Here is a 15,608-nt window from a genome sequence, read left to right on the forward strand (position 1 = left end):
AAACTATAAAGAAGGCTGGGGCCAGAAAGGGGCCATTTTCCCGGAGTTGGGAAGGAAGAAAACAGGGGCTTTCCAGCAAAGGAGGGTTCTTGAAGTTCAAGGAAGGAAAGGCAGGAATGACTTGTGAAGCTGCGATAAGAAAGGTGCTGGCCCATCTGAGTAAACTCAGTGGATGGCTTTTGCTGCTTCCGACCCCAAGACCTTTGAACGGGATTCAGGGGTAGAACCGGGAAGCCCTGTGTGTGTGGAAGGCGTGCTGTGGGTGGGTCTGACCACCCCCCGGGGGGGGGGCGTGCACACTGGCAGGGGCTCCTCATGTGTACCGGAGTGGGAGGTGAGTGTGCCTATTTGTGTGTATGTGCATGTGTGTGTTGCGTAGGGGTGTGCACACAGCTAGTTAGGTGTTGAGCAGGCCTGGGTGTGCATTCTAGAGCTGGGTGTGGGAGGGAGGATGGGGGGCAGCCTAGGTGATTGGGCCACCCAGGGGCACAGTACATGCAACTTCTAAACCAAGCAGGACGCACGGCCTGGCACAGTGAGGCAGGCTCTGGGGACAGCAGGGCGGCATATTTTAAACCGGGACTGATGCCCGTGGGGTCATGTATTTTTTTTTTTTTTTTGCATTTCTGTGGGGCACAGGAAGGTTCTGGAACTGCAACACTGGCCTGAAATCTTGGCCATGTGTAAAGTTTCTGATGGAGTGGTGGTGGTGGTGGTGGAAGAAACGCTATTTCTCTGGCAACTGAAACAGGACAGCTACCCTACCCAGGATTCATTCCCCTGAGCTATGGTCTCAACACCCCCCTTCTTTTGGTACTCAGGATGGAACCCAGGGGCATTCAGCTACACCCCCAGCCCTATTTTTTATTCTTTATTTTGAAACAGGGTCTCACTGAGTTGCAAAGGCCTCACTAATTACCTGAGGCTGTCAGCAAATGTGATCCTCCTGCCTCAAATGCTGGGAATACAAAAGCATGCACCACCGTGCCTGGCTCTCCTTGGTTGTCTAGAGGCACCGGGGTCTATGATGTTTCCTTTTTCCTATCTGCATTTTTTTTGGTACAGAGTATAGAATCCAGGGGCATTCTATTCTCAGCCCGTTTTATTTTATTTTTTTTATGTTGAAATAGGGTCTCTCCAAGTTACCCTGTGCTGTCCTCAAACCTGCTATCCTCCTGTCTCAGCCTCCCAAGCACTAGGGTGACAGGCGTGTGTCTCTGCACCCAGCTTCCTCTCAGCATTTTATTTCCTCTGCTGGGAAGATAGATTTAGCGTGGGCTTTGGGAGGAGTGGGCCATAGCATGTCCAAGTCAATTAGGAGATGCTTTTTATGTGGTTCACGCACACTTGTATTCCCAGCATTCGGGAGGCTGGGACAGGAGAATCCTGGTTCTAGGCCAGCCTCAGCTACTTAGTGAGGCCCTTTGCAACTCAGTGAGACTCTATTTCAAAATAAAGAATTAAAAAATAGGGCTGGGGATGCAACTTGGAGGTAGAATGACCCTGGGTTCCATCCCCATTACCACACACACACACACACAAAAAAAAAAAAAAAAAAAAAATCAGGGTGTCTGGGGCAGAACATCTCAGACCATGAGGCAGTTGCATGGGTACCTTGCAGAAACCCCTGCCCCAGCCTCCAGAGACACCAGCTTGAATTTCATTCCAGATGTGGAGGGCTGGGAGATTTCTGGAAAAGGCCTAGTTGCCGCCTTTCCTGGGCAGACAGGGCCGAGGGCTGCTCCCCTCCACACATCTCAGCAGTGCTAGGGCGAGGGGCGATCGCTACCTCACCCCAAACCTCTGTCTGGAAGGCAAGGACCTCGCTGAAGGGGCTGAAGACACCTGTCTCTATACCAGGTGCTCTGGGGAGAGTCCACCGCATCTCTGGGGGCCCCAGAGGCCCTTCTACACACAGCCCAGCAGCGGCAGAAAGGAGGCAGCCGAGAGACACGGGTAATCAGATATATTGAGGGCGACCCCCTCGGAGATCAGCACAGGAGAGTTAGAAAGATTATAAAGGTACACGATCCCCTCTCTGCTCCTGTCCCCCACCCCCACCCCACGGACAGATACACACAGCACAAGGCCCTTTCCCCTCCCGCCCCCCTCCCCATACAAATATGGCTTCTGTGTAATATGGACAGAGTGGTTCAGCTCAAAGAGGAAAAGTCAATTTCCCAAAAGCAGGTGCCGGGAGACAAGGAGCCCAGGCTGGGGCCCGAGGCTCCTTTGCTGCTATAGAGGATGGGGTCCTGGCTCAGGCGAGGGGAACCCCCCTTGCCTGCAGACCCAGGGCCTCAAAATGGGGGCTGGAAAATCCACAAAGGTGAATTACCTGAACCGAAGGAGGGGCAGGCGTGCTGGATGGCAGCTGGCCCTTTCTGCTTGCCCACTGTTGGGGCTGGGAGGACATGCTGGGGGAGGGGAGGGCTGTGCCAGGAGCATCCCTGCCTGGCTGGGGCAGCTTCCTCTCCCAGCAACTGGCTTGGCCACAAGAAGGAAGACAGAAACCAAAAAGCAGGGGTGGGAACCCCGCCCTACTGGGTGCCGCCGATTGAAAATCCAGGGGCAGTGCCGGGTACCGGAGGAGTGCGGAGGAGGACTCAGGGGTGCATAGCGTTAGCCCAAGGCAGGACGTCCAGGGAGGGGCCGGATGCTCGGTTTCAGCGGGAGATGAACTGCGCAGATCCCGGGACCCCTTCCTCCAAGACAGGTGGGCAGTGGAGGTGGCAGAGGCCAGACCAGGATGGGCGACATCCAGGGAGAGGTACAGACCCGACTGAGAATCCTGCGCCCCGCCCCATCCACCTGCCCGGGACCTCTGGCCTTTGGCCTGCCTCCTCCATCTTTTTTTTTGGGGGGGGAGTCACTCCCATAGACACGCATGCACACGCACACACATACACACGTATACACACTTACGCACACATACACACACACATGTACACACAGAGTTCACATTAATTCCTTAGTCTGGGTAGCAAACAGCTCTCAGTGCAGTGAAGCTCCTTTCAGTACTTTGTTGTTTTGTGTGCCTGGCTGCTGAGGGACAGAGGGCTGGCAGCAGAGTGATGGGGACGAGGCGTGGCACAGCACAAGGTGGAGTTGCTGAGCAAGGCCGGGAGGGTTGCCAGGCAACAGTCCAGGGTCCTGGGTACCAGTGAGGGCCCCTTGGCCGGGAAGCAGGTGCGGCGCAGGCCCCACGGCTGCTGGAGGCAGGAGGCACCGAGCTCCGCTGCCCCCAAGGTCAGTTTCTATGACACGGGCCTGGCTTCATTCCCCGTGGGGTACGTGGGCCCATCTCCATCTGCCCTTCCTTGCAGGACCCCCACGTCCTCCCTGGGTTGAAGCCCCGGGTCCCCGCGTGGCTGGCTGTGTATCCTCTGCAGGATGTGTCTCCGCCCGGAGGACTCTCCCATCCGCCCCTCCACACTGTGATGGGATGAGATGCCAGGGAACACCTGTCTCCATCATCCTGGCTCCTGATATCTAGCTAGCAGAGGAAAAGCGGCCGCTAGCCTCTCCTCCCAGCCCTTTCATCCCTGGGATCCTGGAGAACTCCGGGAGACTGCTCTGCTGTGGAAAATGAGGGGAGGGCCGAGGAGAGGCCCCTACACCTCCAAACCAGCCCCTCTTCAGCATCTTCCTCTCCTACTCCCCACCTCCATCTTCTCTTAATATTCCGGGCTGTCTTACTTTCTCCACCCACAGGGCCCCCGGCCGGCCGGCCTCTCCAGCCTGGAGACAGATTGGATTTGGGATTGTTACAAAATAATAACCCAAACGCAGAGAAGCCACAGGAAGGGCCTAGGGCAACCCTCCCCTCCCCACCCTGCCCGCCCGCCTCCCTCCCCATTCCAAACCGAGTACAAAACCGCACCCGAAGCAGACATTCTGTACAGGGGGGTGGGGGGGCCAGGGAGCAAGCAGGAGGGGCCGCCCTGGGGTCGCTCTGTACAAGTCCAGGTTGGTGACAGCCCCAGCAGTCCCCGCGGGGCCCCTGGGGGGCGCAGTAGGCGGCCAGGTGGCCCTAGATGAAGTACTCTTTCTTGTCGTCTCCTCCCGACTGTCCACCTTCTGCGTTGATGATGGCGGTGTCCGCGTCTGGGGCATCGTCTGAGCCTTTTGCCTCGTGCGTCAGGTAGGTTCCTGCAGAGACAGCCAAACTCCTCTGTTCAAGAGCTGCTTCTGAACCTCCCGTCCATCCACCCTGCCCACTCTCCAGCCCGCCCACCCACTCACACCCGGCTTATGTAATCTCTTGCAGATGCCTAGAGCTTTCTTCCGCCCCACCTAACTTAGTATGGGTTTCCCTGCCAGCATCCCTCACCTGGACACACCCACGTGAATAATGAATGATGCCCGCCCACATGAGTTAGAATCTCATCTATAATACAGGCAAGAAATAAAATTAAAAAAACAGGTGGTGTATGTGTGTGTACACGTGTGTATAAATGGATGTTGGAAAAACTGCTACATCAGCTTCAAGGGCGGACCAGCTGAGACCTGGCACCACGGAGGACCAGCCCAGGCTGCTGAGTGACAACCGCCCGAAATCTGAGAGTAAGGAATATAAGAGGTGCCGTTCACTTAAGAGAGGAGGTAAAGCTGGGGTAAATCCCCGCGCTTGGGAGGCTGAGACAGGAGGATCGCACAGGTTCAAAGCCAGTCTCTCAGCTATTTAGTGAGGCTCTCAGCAACTCAGTGAGACCCTGTTTCCAAATAAAGTATAAAATAGGTCTGGGAGTGTAGCCTGGAGGTGGAAAGCCCCTGGGTTCCATCCCCAGTACACACACACACACACACACACACAGAGAGAGAGAGAGAGAGAGAGAGAGAGAGAGAGAGAGAGAGAGAGAGAGAGAGCGAGCGCTCGATTCGGGAGCCTTGTGTCCTGCAGCAGAGGCCCAGAAGAAGGAGAGCAGAACAGAGCTGCTGGGTGGCAGGGCTCGGTGTTACGGCCACATGACCCGGCCCTGTGCAGGTGGTGATGCTCTGGTGACACTCAGGTGATGCTCGGGTGTTCCAGGACCAGCACTGATGGTGTTGGCTGCAGTTCTCTCTCTCTCTCTCTCAAACATGGCAGGAGGCACTGAGCACCCTAAGGAAGCCCCTTCCGGCAGCCATCTCCCTCCGGTCTGCCCCGACCCATCACCCCACCCTCCCCAAGTTCTCTGGACGTCTCTGACCTTTGTGCCGAATCAGGTAGTGCCCCAGGAAGATGAGCAGGATGAGCAGCAGGAAGACCACGAAAGCCACTATCCCACCGATGATGGCGTGGTATGTGCTGGAGGAGGAGAGCACGGAGCTGGGGCCTGCGGAGGGGGCGGCGGTCAGACCTGGGTGCCTAGTACAGCATGCTGGCTGGGCCCCCAGGTCTCACCCGGCAGAGAACAGGCACTGACATCTGCGGGGTTGAGGAGCAGCACCCATCGAAGGGAGTCTCCTTTAGTTTTTAAATTTTTATTCTTATTATTTGCAGTACAGGGGCATTCTACCTCTGAGCTAACCCCCCAGCCCTATTTTTTTACTCTTTATTTTGAAACAGGGTCTCACTGAGTTCCAAAGGGCTTCACTAAGTAGCTGAGACTGCCAGCAAACCCTGATCCTCCTGTCTCAGCCTCCCGAATGCTGGGATTACAAGCGTATGCCCCCACGCCCGGCTAGGTGTCCCTTTCATTTGCGTTTGAGTTCCTCATACTTTGCCTGGAATATGGTCCTTGTTGAAACAAATTGACAAATTCATGAGTAAGTAAATAAATCTGCTCACACCCCACCGTCTTTTTTCTTGGCACCAAAGCCTGACCTTGATCTGAGATCATTACGTGAATGCCTGTAATCAAGCTCTCTCTCTCCTCTCTCTCTCCCTTCCTCTTTCTCTCTCTCTCTCTCTCGTTCTCTCTCTGCCTCTCTCTCCCTTTCTCTTTCTCTCTCATTCTCTCTTTTTTCTCTCTCTGTCCCTCTATCTCCCTTCCTCCCTCCCCCCCTCTCATGCTTGTGCATTAGCAGAGAGTCTGCTCCTCCTGGGGGGCTTTGCAGCCTACTTCCCCACCATCCTGAGATCTGATATGAATGAACAGTGGAAGGCTGACGGACCTTGAAGCATGTGGCTAGCTCCTTGCAAATAAAATAATAATAATAATAATATACTGACATCCTGTGGGTGGGGAAAAAAAAAAAAACAGTGCAGCCGGACATGGTCGTGCATGCTTGTAATCCTAGGACTGGAGAGACTGAGACAGGAGGAGGGCCAGAGTGAGACCAGCCTCGGCAACTTAGCAAGACACTGTTTCAAAATGTAAAGGGGCTTGGGGTGTAACCTAATGGTAGAGCATCCCTGGGTTCAAACCTCAGGGCCGCTAATTAAAAAAGAAAAGCCCAGTATCACTGAAAGAGATGCAGTAACCCCTTCCACCAGCAGGTGTCAGCACCAGGCGCCAGGGAGTCCAGCTGGACCCCTCCGCTAAGCTTTTCAGCCCAAGGCAGAGGGGAGACCAGCAAGATGCTGACCGATTGGCTCCAGAATTTCCTCTCTGGCCAAGCATCCTCTAAGCTGGTCAGAAGAGAGCTGGGAGAAGAGAGAAGAGCTCAGGGCTTTCTATTTGCTCCTGGAATCTTACAATATCTTGTCTTCTTATGCCCAGGCAGCCCCCACATTCTGAGGTCGTTCCTGGAATCAAATCTCCCGTCTACACAATCTGGTCCCGAAAATCAGGCTTCTTATCCGGGAGCCTGGCCGTGAGCATCCCCTTCCCCCTTAAGCCCCCCACACAGGCTGTATTCAAAGGAGCCTTTGCACTTTCAAAACGAAGGAGAATTTATGGCATTGGGACCTTAAAAATAATTTTCTTCCTTTTTCTGTATTGGGAACCCATTCCTTTTTTTTTTTTTCTTTTAGTACTGGGAGTGGAACCCAGGGTCCTTTTACTCCTGAGCTATATCCCCCAGTCCTATTTTTATTCTTTATTTTGAGGTGTTTTTTTTTTTTTTTTGTGGTACTGGGGTTCCTGGAAACCCTTCTACCTCCAGGTTACACTCCCAGACCTATTTTTATATTTTTTATTTGGAAACAGGGTCTCTTCAGCCAGTGCCACTGGCTTCAAACCAGCGCGATCCTCCTGTCTCAGCCTCCCAAGCGCGGGGATTACAAGCGTGCCCACTGCGCCCGGCTTATTCTTTATTTTGAAACACATCTTACTGAGTTGCAAAGGGCCTAAGTAGCTGAGGCTGTCCATGAGCAGCGATCCTCCTGTCCCAAATACTGGGATTACAAGCATGCATCACCACGCCCGGCCTTCCTTTCTTATTTATTTATTTAGGTACTGGGGGTGGGACCTAGGGGCTTTTCCACATCCGGGCTATACTCCCAAACCTATTTTATATTTTATTTGATAACAGGGTCTCACTAAGTTGCTGAGAGCCTCACTCAGTAACTGAGGCTGGCTTCGAACCTGCGCGATCCTCCTGTCTCAGCCTCCCAAGCACTGGGATTACAAACTTGCACCACCACGCCCTGATTTCCTTTCTTATTTTGAAACAGGGTCTCAGTAAATTGCTGAGGCTGGCCTTAAACCCACAATCTTCCTTCCAAATACTGGGATTACAAGCTGGTGCCAAAAATTAAATTGTAAAAAAAAAAAAAAAAACCCTCATCAACTCTTTCCACAAATGAGCCTCTGGCTCTCCCGCTGCTTCTGCTGAAGCTGGGCTTGGTGGTCAAAGCCGGCTTTAGCAGCCCCTGATCCCTCTGGCAGATACAGCATCTGAGAAGACATTTTGACTGTCTCTCAGCATTCTTCCCCCTGTAAAGTGTTTCCAACATCTTCACAAAAGGGAGTGACCTCAGCATCAGGCATCCCATGGTGCCTGGGACAGCCCGTTGGCTAGGAAAGGTGTGCACAGTGGCCCTCGGGAAGCCTGGGGCTGCACAATTGTTATCCTCGTTGTCAGGACGACTGTTGCAAAGATGGAAAGATCGCCCACCATCCCGGGCAATCCCTTTCTGGGTCCCTCAGTGTCGCCCATTGCAGAGAGCCCCTGAGACCTGTGATGGAAGCTGCTTGTCCTCCTCTCTGCTCCCCAGCCTGGTGAGGGCCACCCTGGGGAAGTGAGCGGAGCCCGCGGGCACAGAGGAGGCTCACCCACCGTTGACGTTGAGCGTGTAGTAGGCCGTGTAGCTGCCCATGTTGCTGGTGGCTGTGCACCCGTAGGTCCCGCTGTCACTCTTATTGAGAAAGGGAAAGATGAGGGCGCTGTCCTGGGTCTTCAGGGGCGGGTCGCTGCCCTCCTTCTCCCACCGGTACTGCTGGGGTCTGTCGGCACGGGAAAAGAGGAGCATTCAGGACCCCGTAAGGCCAGGGGACTAAAAAGGGGGAGCAAGAGTGGTCTGGGAGTAGGGAAGTCAAAGCTGCCTAGGCAGCGAGGGCAGAACGCTGAGTTGCCCAGAGGGAGGCGGGCGAGGATGGGCGCTTGGTTCATTTTTAGAGGAAGTGATTTCCGCCGAGGTTGGATCAGCAAAGCAATAGCCAGAGTCTAGAGGGGCCTTAGTGCTCTTACACAGGATTGCCTCGGCCCTCACAGTGTAGCAGCAACTTCTGGCCTTCGCGGGGGTGTGGGGGGTCTGGTCTAATCATCGCGGTCGGTGTGTCTGCAGAGAAGGAAAAATGTTAACACACAACTCCCCTCCCTGCTTAGAGAATCCCCGACTCTTCCAATCACCCGGTTACACACTGTATCCCTGAACCTGGAGGCTCTGGACAATCCCCCCAACCCGGCTCTTGTGAGCCAAGGCTGCGGCTGCGGCTGCTAGGGAATGTGTGACCAGCTTATACTGCAAACTCCCAGTAACAAAAGGCCTGCCCTTGGTGGGGACGCAAGAGGTCCTCATGCAGCTTGGAAGGGGAGTGAGAGACGTAACCACGCCCAGCAGTCAGCCTGTGCACAGACAGAACCTGATGCATAAATATAAATATATATAATTTGCGGTACTAGGGATCAAACCCAGGGGAATTCTACCTCCGAGCCACACCCCCAGCCCTAATTTTTATTCTTTATCTTGAAACAGGGTCTCACTAAGTTGCACAGGGCCTCACTAAGTAGCTGATGCTGGTCTCGAACCTGCGATCCTCCTGTCTCAACCTCCCAGGTACTGCGATTACAAGAATGCGCCACCACGCCCGGCTTCATAAATATATACTTTGCAAACAGTATCTCGCTAAATTGCTGAGGGTCTCATGGAGCTGCTGCGGCTGGCCACGAACCCGCCATCCTCCTGTCTCGGCCTCTCAAGTACTGGGGTTACAGGTGTGCGCCACCACGCCGGGCTCCTACTGCATATTTTTAACTGAGAAGAGAAACCCTGAACTTGACACTCGCTGAGTTCACAACCTCTCAGTTCCATCCACTCTGCAAGGGAGCTCAGGACCAGAGGCAGCGTTTGAACACCAAACAGCTCTTGGAATGGTCAGCCCACACACGAAATGAGAGCTTTGAAGCAGAGAGAGATGGGGGTCATATTTTGGCTGCAGGAAAGCACTGTTACGGTATATAGATGGCTCTGCAAAGGAATAATGGCATCTGCCATCCACGCCAAAGGGCTGCTTGGGAGGCCCGGTCCAGATGGTGGTTTAGAACAATACAACCAGATGCTGGTTCAGAGCCGTAGATAAAGAGGCTGTGCTTCCCCGAAGGATACAGCCAACCTTAGCAACCAGCTAACGAACGTGTTCCAGTCCAATGAAACGGGCAAAAAGAGTCAGGCCAGGTGAGAAAATGGGTGATCTGGGGTCCCAGCTCTGCAGAAACCTCCAACACATCTCCAGCATGTGTCGACTGCCGTTGGCCAAGGGGTGCCTGGAGAAAATGCCAGATGGTCTGGCATCTAACGTAGAAGCCCTGTGGGGCTCAGATATGGTCCTTCCTTACCTGGCCAGGGACCAGGCCCTCCGGGGAGGTGCCCGAGGCCAGGGCCTTCACACTCAGAGCAAATAAAGAACGGTGAAGCTCACCCATAGATTTTATGGGCATCATTTCCTTTATCCTCAGAATAACTCGGCGAAGCAAGCCGGAGTCACAAAGGGATGAAATGCTTTGGTCAGAGTCACCTGTCTGGTAAGCGGCAGTACTAAGGGCTCGAACTGAACTCCTCTCACCGCCTGCAGACTGAGTGTCTAACGAAGGCACAGTGAGGTTGGCCTGCATTTCACTCCAAGTGGACTCAGAACAGTGGGTTTAGCTATTGAGTCAATGGCATTGAGATTGGTTAATAATAATAATAATAATAATAATAATAATAATAATAATTCCTTGTATGTGCCAGAAAGACACTTAAGACCTTGTGTCTTTTTTTTATTTTTGCAGTACTGGGGATGGAACCCAGGGACATTCTACCTCTGAGCTACACCCCAAGCCCTATTTTTTATTCTTTATTTTGAAACAGGGTCTCACTGAGTTGCAGAGGGCCTCACTAAATAGCTGAGGCTGACCGTGAACCATGATCCTCCTGTCTCAGTCTCCCGAATGCTGGAATTACAAGCATGCGCCACCACGCCCGGCTCTTGTGTTATTTTCTTTTTTAAAAAACTGTCCCACTTTTGGTAAGTTAGGACAAGGAATGCCTGACTCCAACTCTCTGTCCCTGCCTTTGGATTTAGTGATATCTCTTCTCTCTTCTCTCTTTTCTCTCTCTCCTCTCTTGTTTTCCCACCCAGGTAAAGTTCTCTTGGAAAATTTCCAAATGTCATCGAATGAGAAACTTCCTGGTGTCCACACACGTCCTCAGAAGCTCCCATACACACTAAATGCAGATTCCACAGAGGGGACGTAGATCCATGTGGAGATTGTGACAGTGGCCATTTCAGGTCAGACTCCTATAACAATCCTGTACAGAGGACTACTCCGATCTGGACTCTGTGCTGATGCTGCTGGTGTTGCCTTTTCCTCCCAATCCTGGCCTTCCTGCCGCGGTAGGAAGGCTGTTAGCCCAAGAAGAAGGCTCCGTGGTTCCCTAGTCCATCTCTTCCACTTCACAAATAAAGAGTCGAGCACAGAAGAGGAAAGTCATTTCCTTGATACTGCACAACTCCTGGGCGGTAGAACACAGGCCAGAAGCTGTATCCCGGGATTCCTGCGCTCAAGTCAGTAATTTATTATTATTATTATTATTATTATTATTATTATTATTATTTATTAATTATTTGTGGTACTGGGGATGGAACCCAGGGTCATTCTACCTCTGATTTATACCCCCAGCCCTATTTTTGTTTTCTTTTTTTCTTTCTTTCTTTCCTCCTTTCATCTTTCTTTTTTGGTGGTACTGGGGTTCCTGGAAGCCCTTCTACCTCCAGGCTATACTCCCAGACCTATTTTTTTAAATATTATTTTATTTGGAAACAGGGTCTCTTAAGCCAGCGCGGCTGGCTTTGAACCTGTGCAATCCTCCTGTCTCCAACTCCCAAGCGCGGGGATTATAAGCGTGTACCACCACGCCCAAATTATTCTTTATTTTTTGAAACAGGGTCTTGCTGAGTTGCAAAGGGCCTCACTAGGTAGCTGAAGCTGTCCGCAAACCACAATCCTCCTGTCTCAGCTTCCCAAATGCTAGGATTACAAGCGTGCCCCACCACGCCTGGCTCAAGTCAGTAATTTACAACCCAGCTGCCTGGCCTGACCCTGGGGGTCGGGAAGCTTACCCAGGGGCCCAGTCCTGCCAGCTGCGTGCTTTTGTAAATAAAGTTTTATTGGAACACAGTCCAGCTCACATATTTGTATGGTGTACTGCTGCTCCCCTGCAGCCAAAGCAGAGGTGGGTAACTGAGACTGAGGCTGCGTGAATTTCCAGAAGACAGTACTTATCACCAGGTCTGCCCTTCTAGAGAGGGGTGGAAGCTGCCTGAGGCCCCGAGTCTCAGCCTTGACATGTTTATTCGCCATCTGCGTGCGATGCCTCTTGCTCAGACTCCTGCACCTGCATTCTCCCACGCCCCAGGGTACACCTGGGCCTCCTTTGCCCCAAGCCCAGGACCTACACAGAACTTCGATGCGCTGGGCAGTGGACCTGTCGGCTCCTTTGAGAGATTCGTGGATCACAGAGCACACGACGTCGATGCCGTCGTCCTCCCGGGTCACCTGGAACGTCACGGAGCTGCTCACCGTGAAGGTTTTTCCATTGGGATCTTCCTGGACTCGGGTTGGCTCCCCTGAAGTTTAGAAACAGGCGCGTGCAAGTGCACACACACACACACACACACACACACACACACAGGAGTGAGTCCTAATATACAGGTAACACGTGGAGCCTATTACAGACACAACAGTGAGTCTCAGCTCGTGGGACTTGCGGGAGCTGTAAAATCGCTGTGTCCGCACAAGGCGGGCGTGAGCCCCGACACCCACGCGCGTGCACACAGAGCGTCTGTGGCCACCTTCCTCCGCCCCCACCCTGGAGCACACAGGTGGACAGGCCCGGCCTCCCCCGCGCCACCCTGCAGCCTCGGGCAGGGGCTCACCATGGAGTTCCTGATCACCCTTCCTCCAGACGAGCTGGGCTGCAGGTTTGCTCCCAGAGGACTCGCACGTCAGGGTGGCTGTCTCTTTTTCCCGTAATGAGGATTTGTAACCAGAGATCAGGGGCTTCTGTGGGATTCCTGACGAGGATAGGAGAGAACGGGGACAGGAAGGAGAGACTCCATGAGGGCACTCCCCTGCTCTAGAGGGCGGGACCCCTGGGCTCCTAAGACATTTCAGTGTTTTTGTTTTATTTGGTGCTAGAGATTAAATGCAAGGGTATCTATCTTCAGGCTATATCCCCTGCTCTTTTTCTTTGCTTTTTTTTTTTTTTTTTTTTTTGCAGTAGGGAATGAAACTCAGGGGCATTCTACCTCTGAGCTACACCTCTAGCCCTATTTTTTTATTCTTTTAGTTTGAAACAGAGTGTCACTGAGTTGCAAAGGGCTTTGCTAAGTAGCTGAGGCTGTCCTCCACGAACCGCGAACCGCGATCCTCCCGCCTCAGCCTCCCAAATGCTGGGATTACAAGAGTGTGCCACCATATCTGGTATCTTATTTACGCATTTATGTATTTATTTATTGTTTCATTTTGAAACAGGGTCTTGCTAAGTGGCTGAGGGTCTTGATATGTGGCTGATCTTAGACTTCAACCTGAGATCCTCCTGTCTCAGCCTCCAGAGTTACTGGGATTACAGGCGTGTGCCACTGCACCCCACTCATCTTTCTTTGGGATCTTTTTCCTGAAGGTGGAAAGGAAGACCCCTAGGGGACGAAGTACGGTAGCAAGGACCTAACTGATACCTGGCCAGGCCCCCCCAGCACAGCAGGGTGGCCACAGGATCAGAGTGACGCTTGGAGAAGAATGCTGAAGCCCGGTGTGAAGCGGAGCGCTCGTAAGCACGCGGTGTCTGTCTTGGGAAGGATAATCATGCAGGGCCTGCACGTCTCATCCTTCCCTTGCAGGAAAGATGGGTGGACATGGTCATCCCTCCTTATAAGACAGGAAGCGCATGCTCAGACACCGTAAGTGGCCTGTCCCAGCGTGAAGGCTTAGAACCTCCTTCTAAGTCTCCCCAGTTTTCAAGGGGGTTGGCCTGGTTCTGGACGGAGCTGGGGACCCGCGTAGGGGAGGCGCCGCGGGGACGCGGGGCCTGGAGCCTCACCGAGCACAGTGACCAGCGACTTGGCTGTCCGCACGGGCATGGTGAAGATGGAGCAGGTGTACTCGCCCTCGTCGGCCAGGGCCACGTTGCTGATGCTGATGCTGAGTTCGTGCGGTGTGGAGCTGACCAGCTGAATCCGGTTGTCTCGAAGGGCTGGGGAGATGGAGAGAGTGGCCAGCTGGCCTGGTTCCTATGGAACCCCTTTTTTGCCATTTATCTTCCCATCCCGGGCTAGTATTTTTGGAGGGAGGGGCCCGGCAAGGTAGAGTGGGAGTGGGGGACACAAATTTGCTCAGACTCTGAGCAGACTTTAAGTCACTCAGTGGCTTTTCCTGGGCATAGTAACTAAGAGAGACTCAGGAAAGGCATTTGGGCCGTGCACGCTTCCTTGCCTGCTGGCTCAGCACACTGACGCCAGCGGCCTGCTGGGGCTCCTTTGGGATGAAGGAAGCCCTGCCAGCACCCTAAGAGATGAGGTCAGAGCTGTAGTAGTGGTGTTTTTCTGGAATCAGGTTGAGAAATCTGATTTCAGGGCTTGTTGCTTTCCTTTTTTTTTTTTTTTTTGGTGGTACTGGGGTTCCTGGAAGCCCTTCTACCTCCAGGCTACACTCCCAGACCTATTTTTAACTTTTTATTTGGAAACAGGATCTCTTAAACCAGCACGGCTGGCTCCAAACCAGCATGATCCTCCTGTCTCCGCCTCCCAAGCGCGGGGATTACAAGCGTGCACCACCACGCCCGGCCCTCCTTTATTTTTTTTTTTCTTTCTTTTTTTTCAGTACTGGGATTGAACTCAGGGCATTCTACCTCTGAACTACACCCCCAGCCCTATTTTTTATTCTTATTTATTTATTTATTTATTATTATTATTATTTTTTTTTGCAGTATGGGAATTGAACCCAGGGACATTCTACTTCTGAGCTATACCCTAGCCCTATTTTTTATTTTAGTATTTTTTTTATTTTGAGACAGGGTCTCACTGAGTTGCAGAGGGCTTAGCTAAGTAGCTGAGGCTGTCTGCAAACCGTGATCCTCCAGGTCTCAGCCTCCCGAATGCTGGGATGACAAGCGTGCGCCGCCACGCCCAGCTGGTTCGCTGCTTTCTCACACAGCACATCTCCATGTTAGCCTCTGGACTACAGGGACTTTTCCCCCTGGGTTCTGCTGTTCCTTCCCCGGCCCACAGTTCCCAAGCAGAGAGATGACTCGGGGGTGGGGGGCACTACCTCTCTTCTCCCCAAAATAGAGCGTCTGCTGGGCAGGGTTGGACCACTGCAGAGAGGAGTCTTCATGCTCTTTCACCTGACATTTGAGCACCACTGTGCCACCGGCCACCACTGTCTCGTCGGACGTCCAGGGCTGGCTGTCTGCAGGCAGAGAGCAGAGTTAGTCTCCCAAGGGCCCCTTAGCACATCTACCGGCTCCGGGGCCAAAGTCGGCCTCGTTTAATTCAATCTACCCAAAGACTTGGGTGTGCGCGAGGTCCCCGGGTGCTCTTAAGACGCCATGGGGCGGGGGGGGGGGGAGCAGAGTGGGCGGAGGAGGAAGTCGGGCCTCACTTTTTCTTACTTTGAATACACCAAAAAAAATTGATCGTTGCACGTCTGCTAAATGGACTGACAGAGCCACCGGCATCAATAGAAAAGAAGCACCCCCAATCCGCACACGCTACGGCACACGTGTCTTTTCTGATACGCTTATGCCGTCCATCTCTGAAGACACACACACGTCTGACATCCTAACTTTGACCTCCCTGCTGCCGGCTACGCAGGACGGTAAAAACCGGAGAAGCAGCTGTGACTGATAATCCCAACACTGCGGTGGGAGAAAAGGCCAGACCAGCCCTTGGGTGTGCGTTCATTTACAGAAGAGATAGCTAATGAGACTGCAAACAAGACAGAAAAATAAGAACCGAGGCATTCTGACACAATTCTCA

The 15,608-nt window shown here is 53.0% G+C and overlaps 1 protein-coding gene across 2 annotated transcripts in view; it reads right to left on the reverse strand.

The window, feature by feature from the left end:
- Positions 1 to 4,033: 4,033 nt before the first annotated feature.
- CADM3 (cell adhesion molecule 3) overlaps positions 4,034 to 15,608 on the reverse strand; it is a gene marked incomplete at both ends in the record, with an annotated part of 32,254 nt that continues 20,679 nt past the window's right edge. For both annotated transcript variants that reach the window (XM_080691973.1, XM_080691974.1), the window contains 8 exons: positions 4,034 to 4,152; positions 5,193 to 5,318; positions 8,149 to 8,315; positions 8,560 to 8,650; positions 12,030 to 12,200; positions 12,510 to 12,647; positions 13,673 to 13,825; positions 14,899 to 15,039. In XM_080691973.1, coding sequence (XP_080548099.1) covers positions 4,034 to 4,152; positions 5,193 to 5,318; positions 8,149 to 8,315; positions 8,560 to 8,650; positions 12,030 to 12,200; positions 12,510 to 12,647; positions 13,673 to 13,825; positions 14,899 to 15,039 — 1,106 coding nt within the window. The remainder of the gene's footprint in view (positions 4,153 to 5,192; positions 5,319 to 8,148; positions 8,316 to 8,559; positions 8,651 to 12,029; positions 12,201 to 12,509; positions 12,648 to 13,672; positions 13,826 to 14,898; positions 15,040 to 15,608) is intronic.

Source organism: Muscardinus avellanarius, assembly GCF_963383645.1.
Source record: "Muscardinus avellanarius genome assembly, chromosome: 3".
NCBI classification, from domain to species: Eukaryota; Metazoa; Chordata; class Mammalia; order Rodentia; family Gliridae; genus Muscardinus; species Muscardinus avellanarius.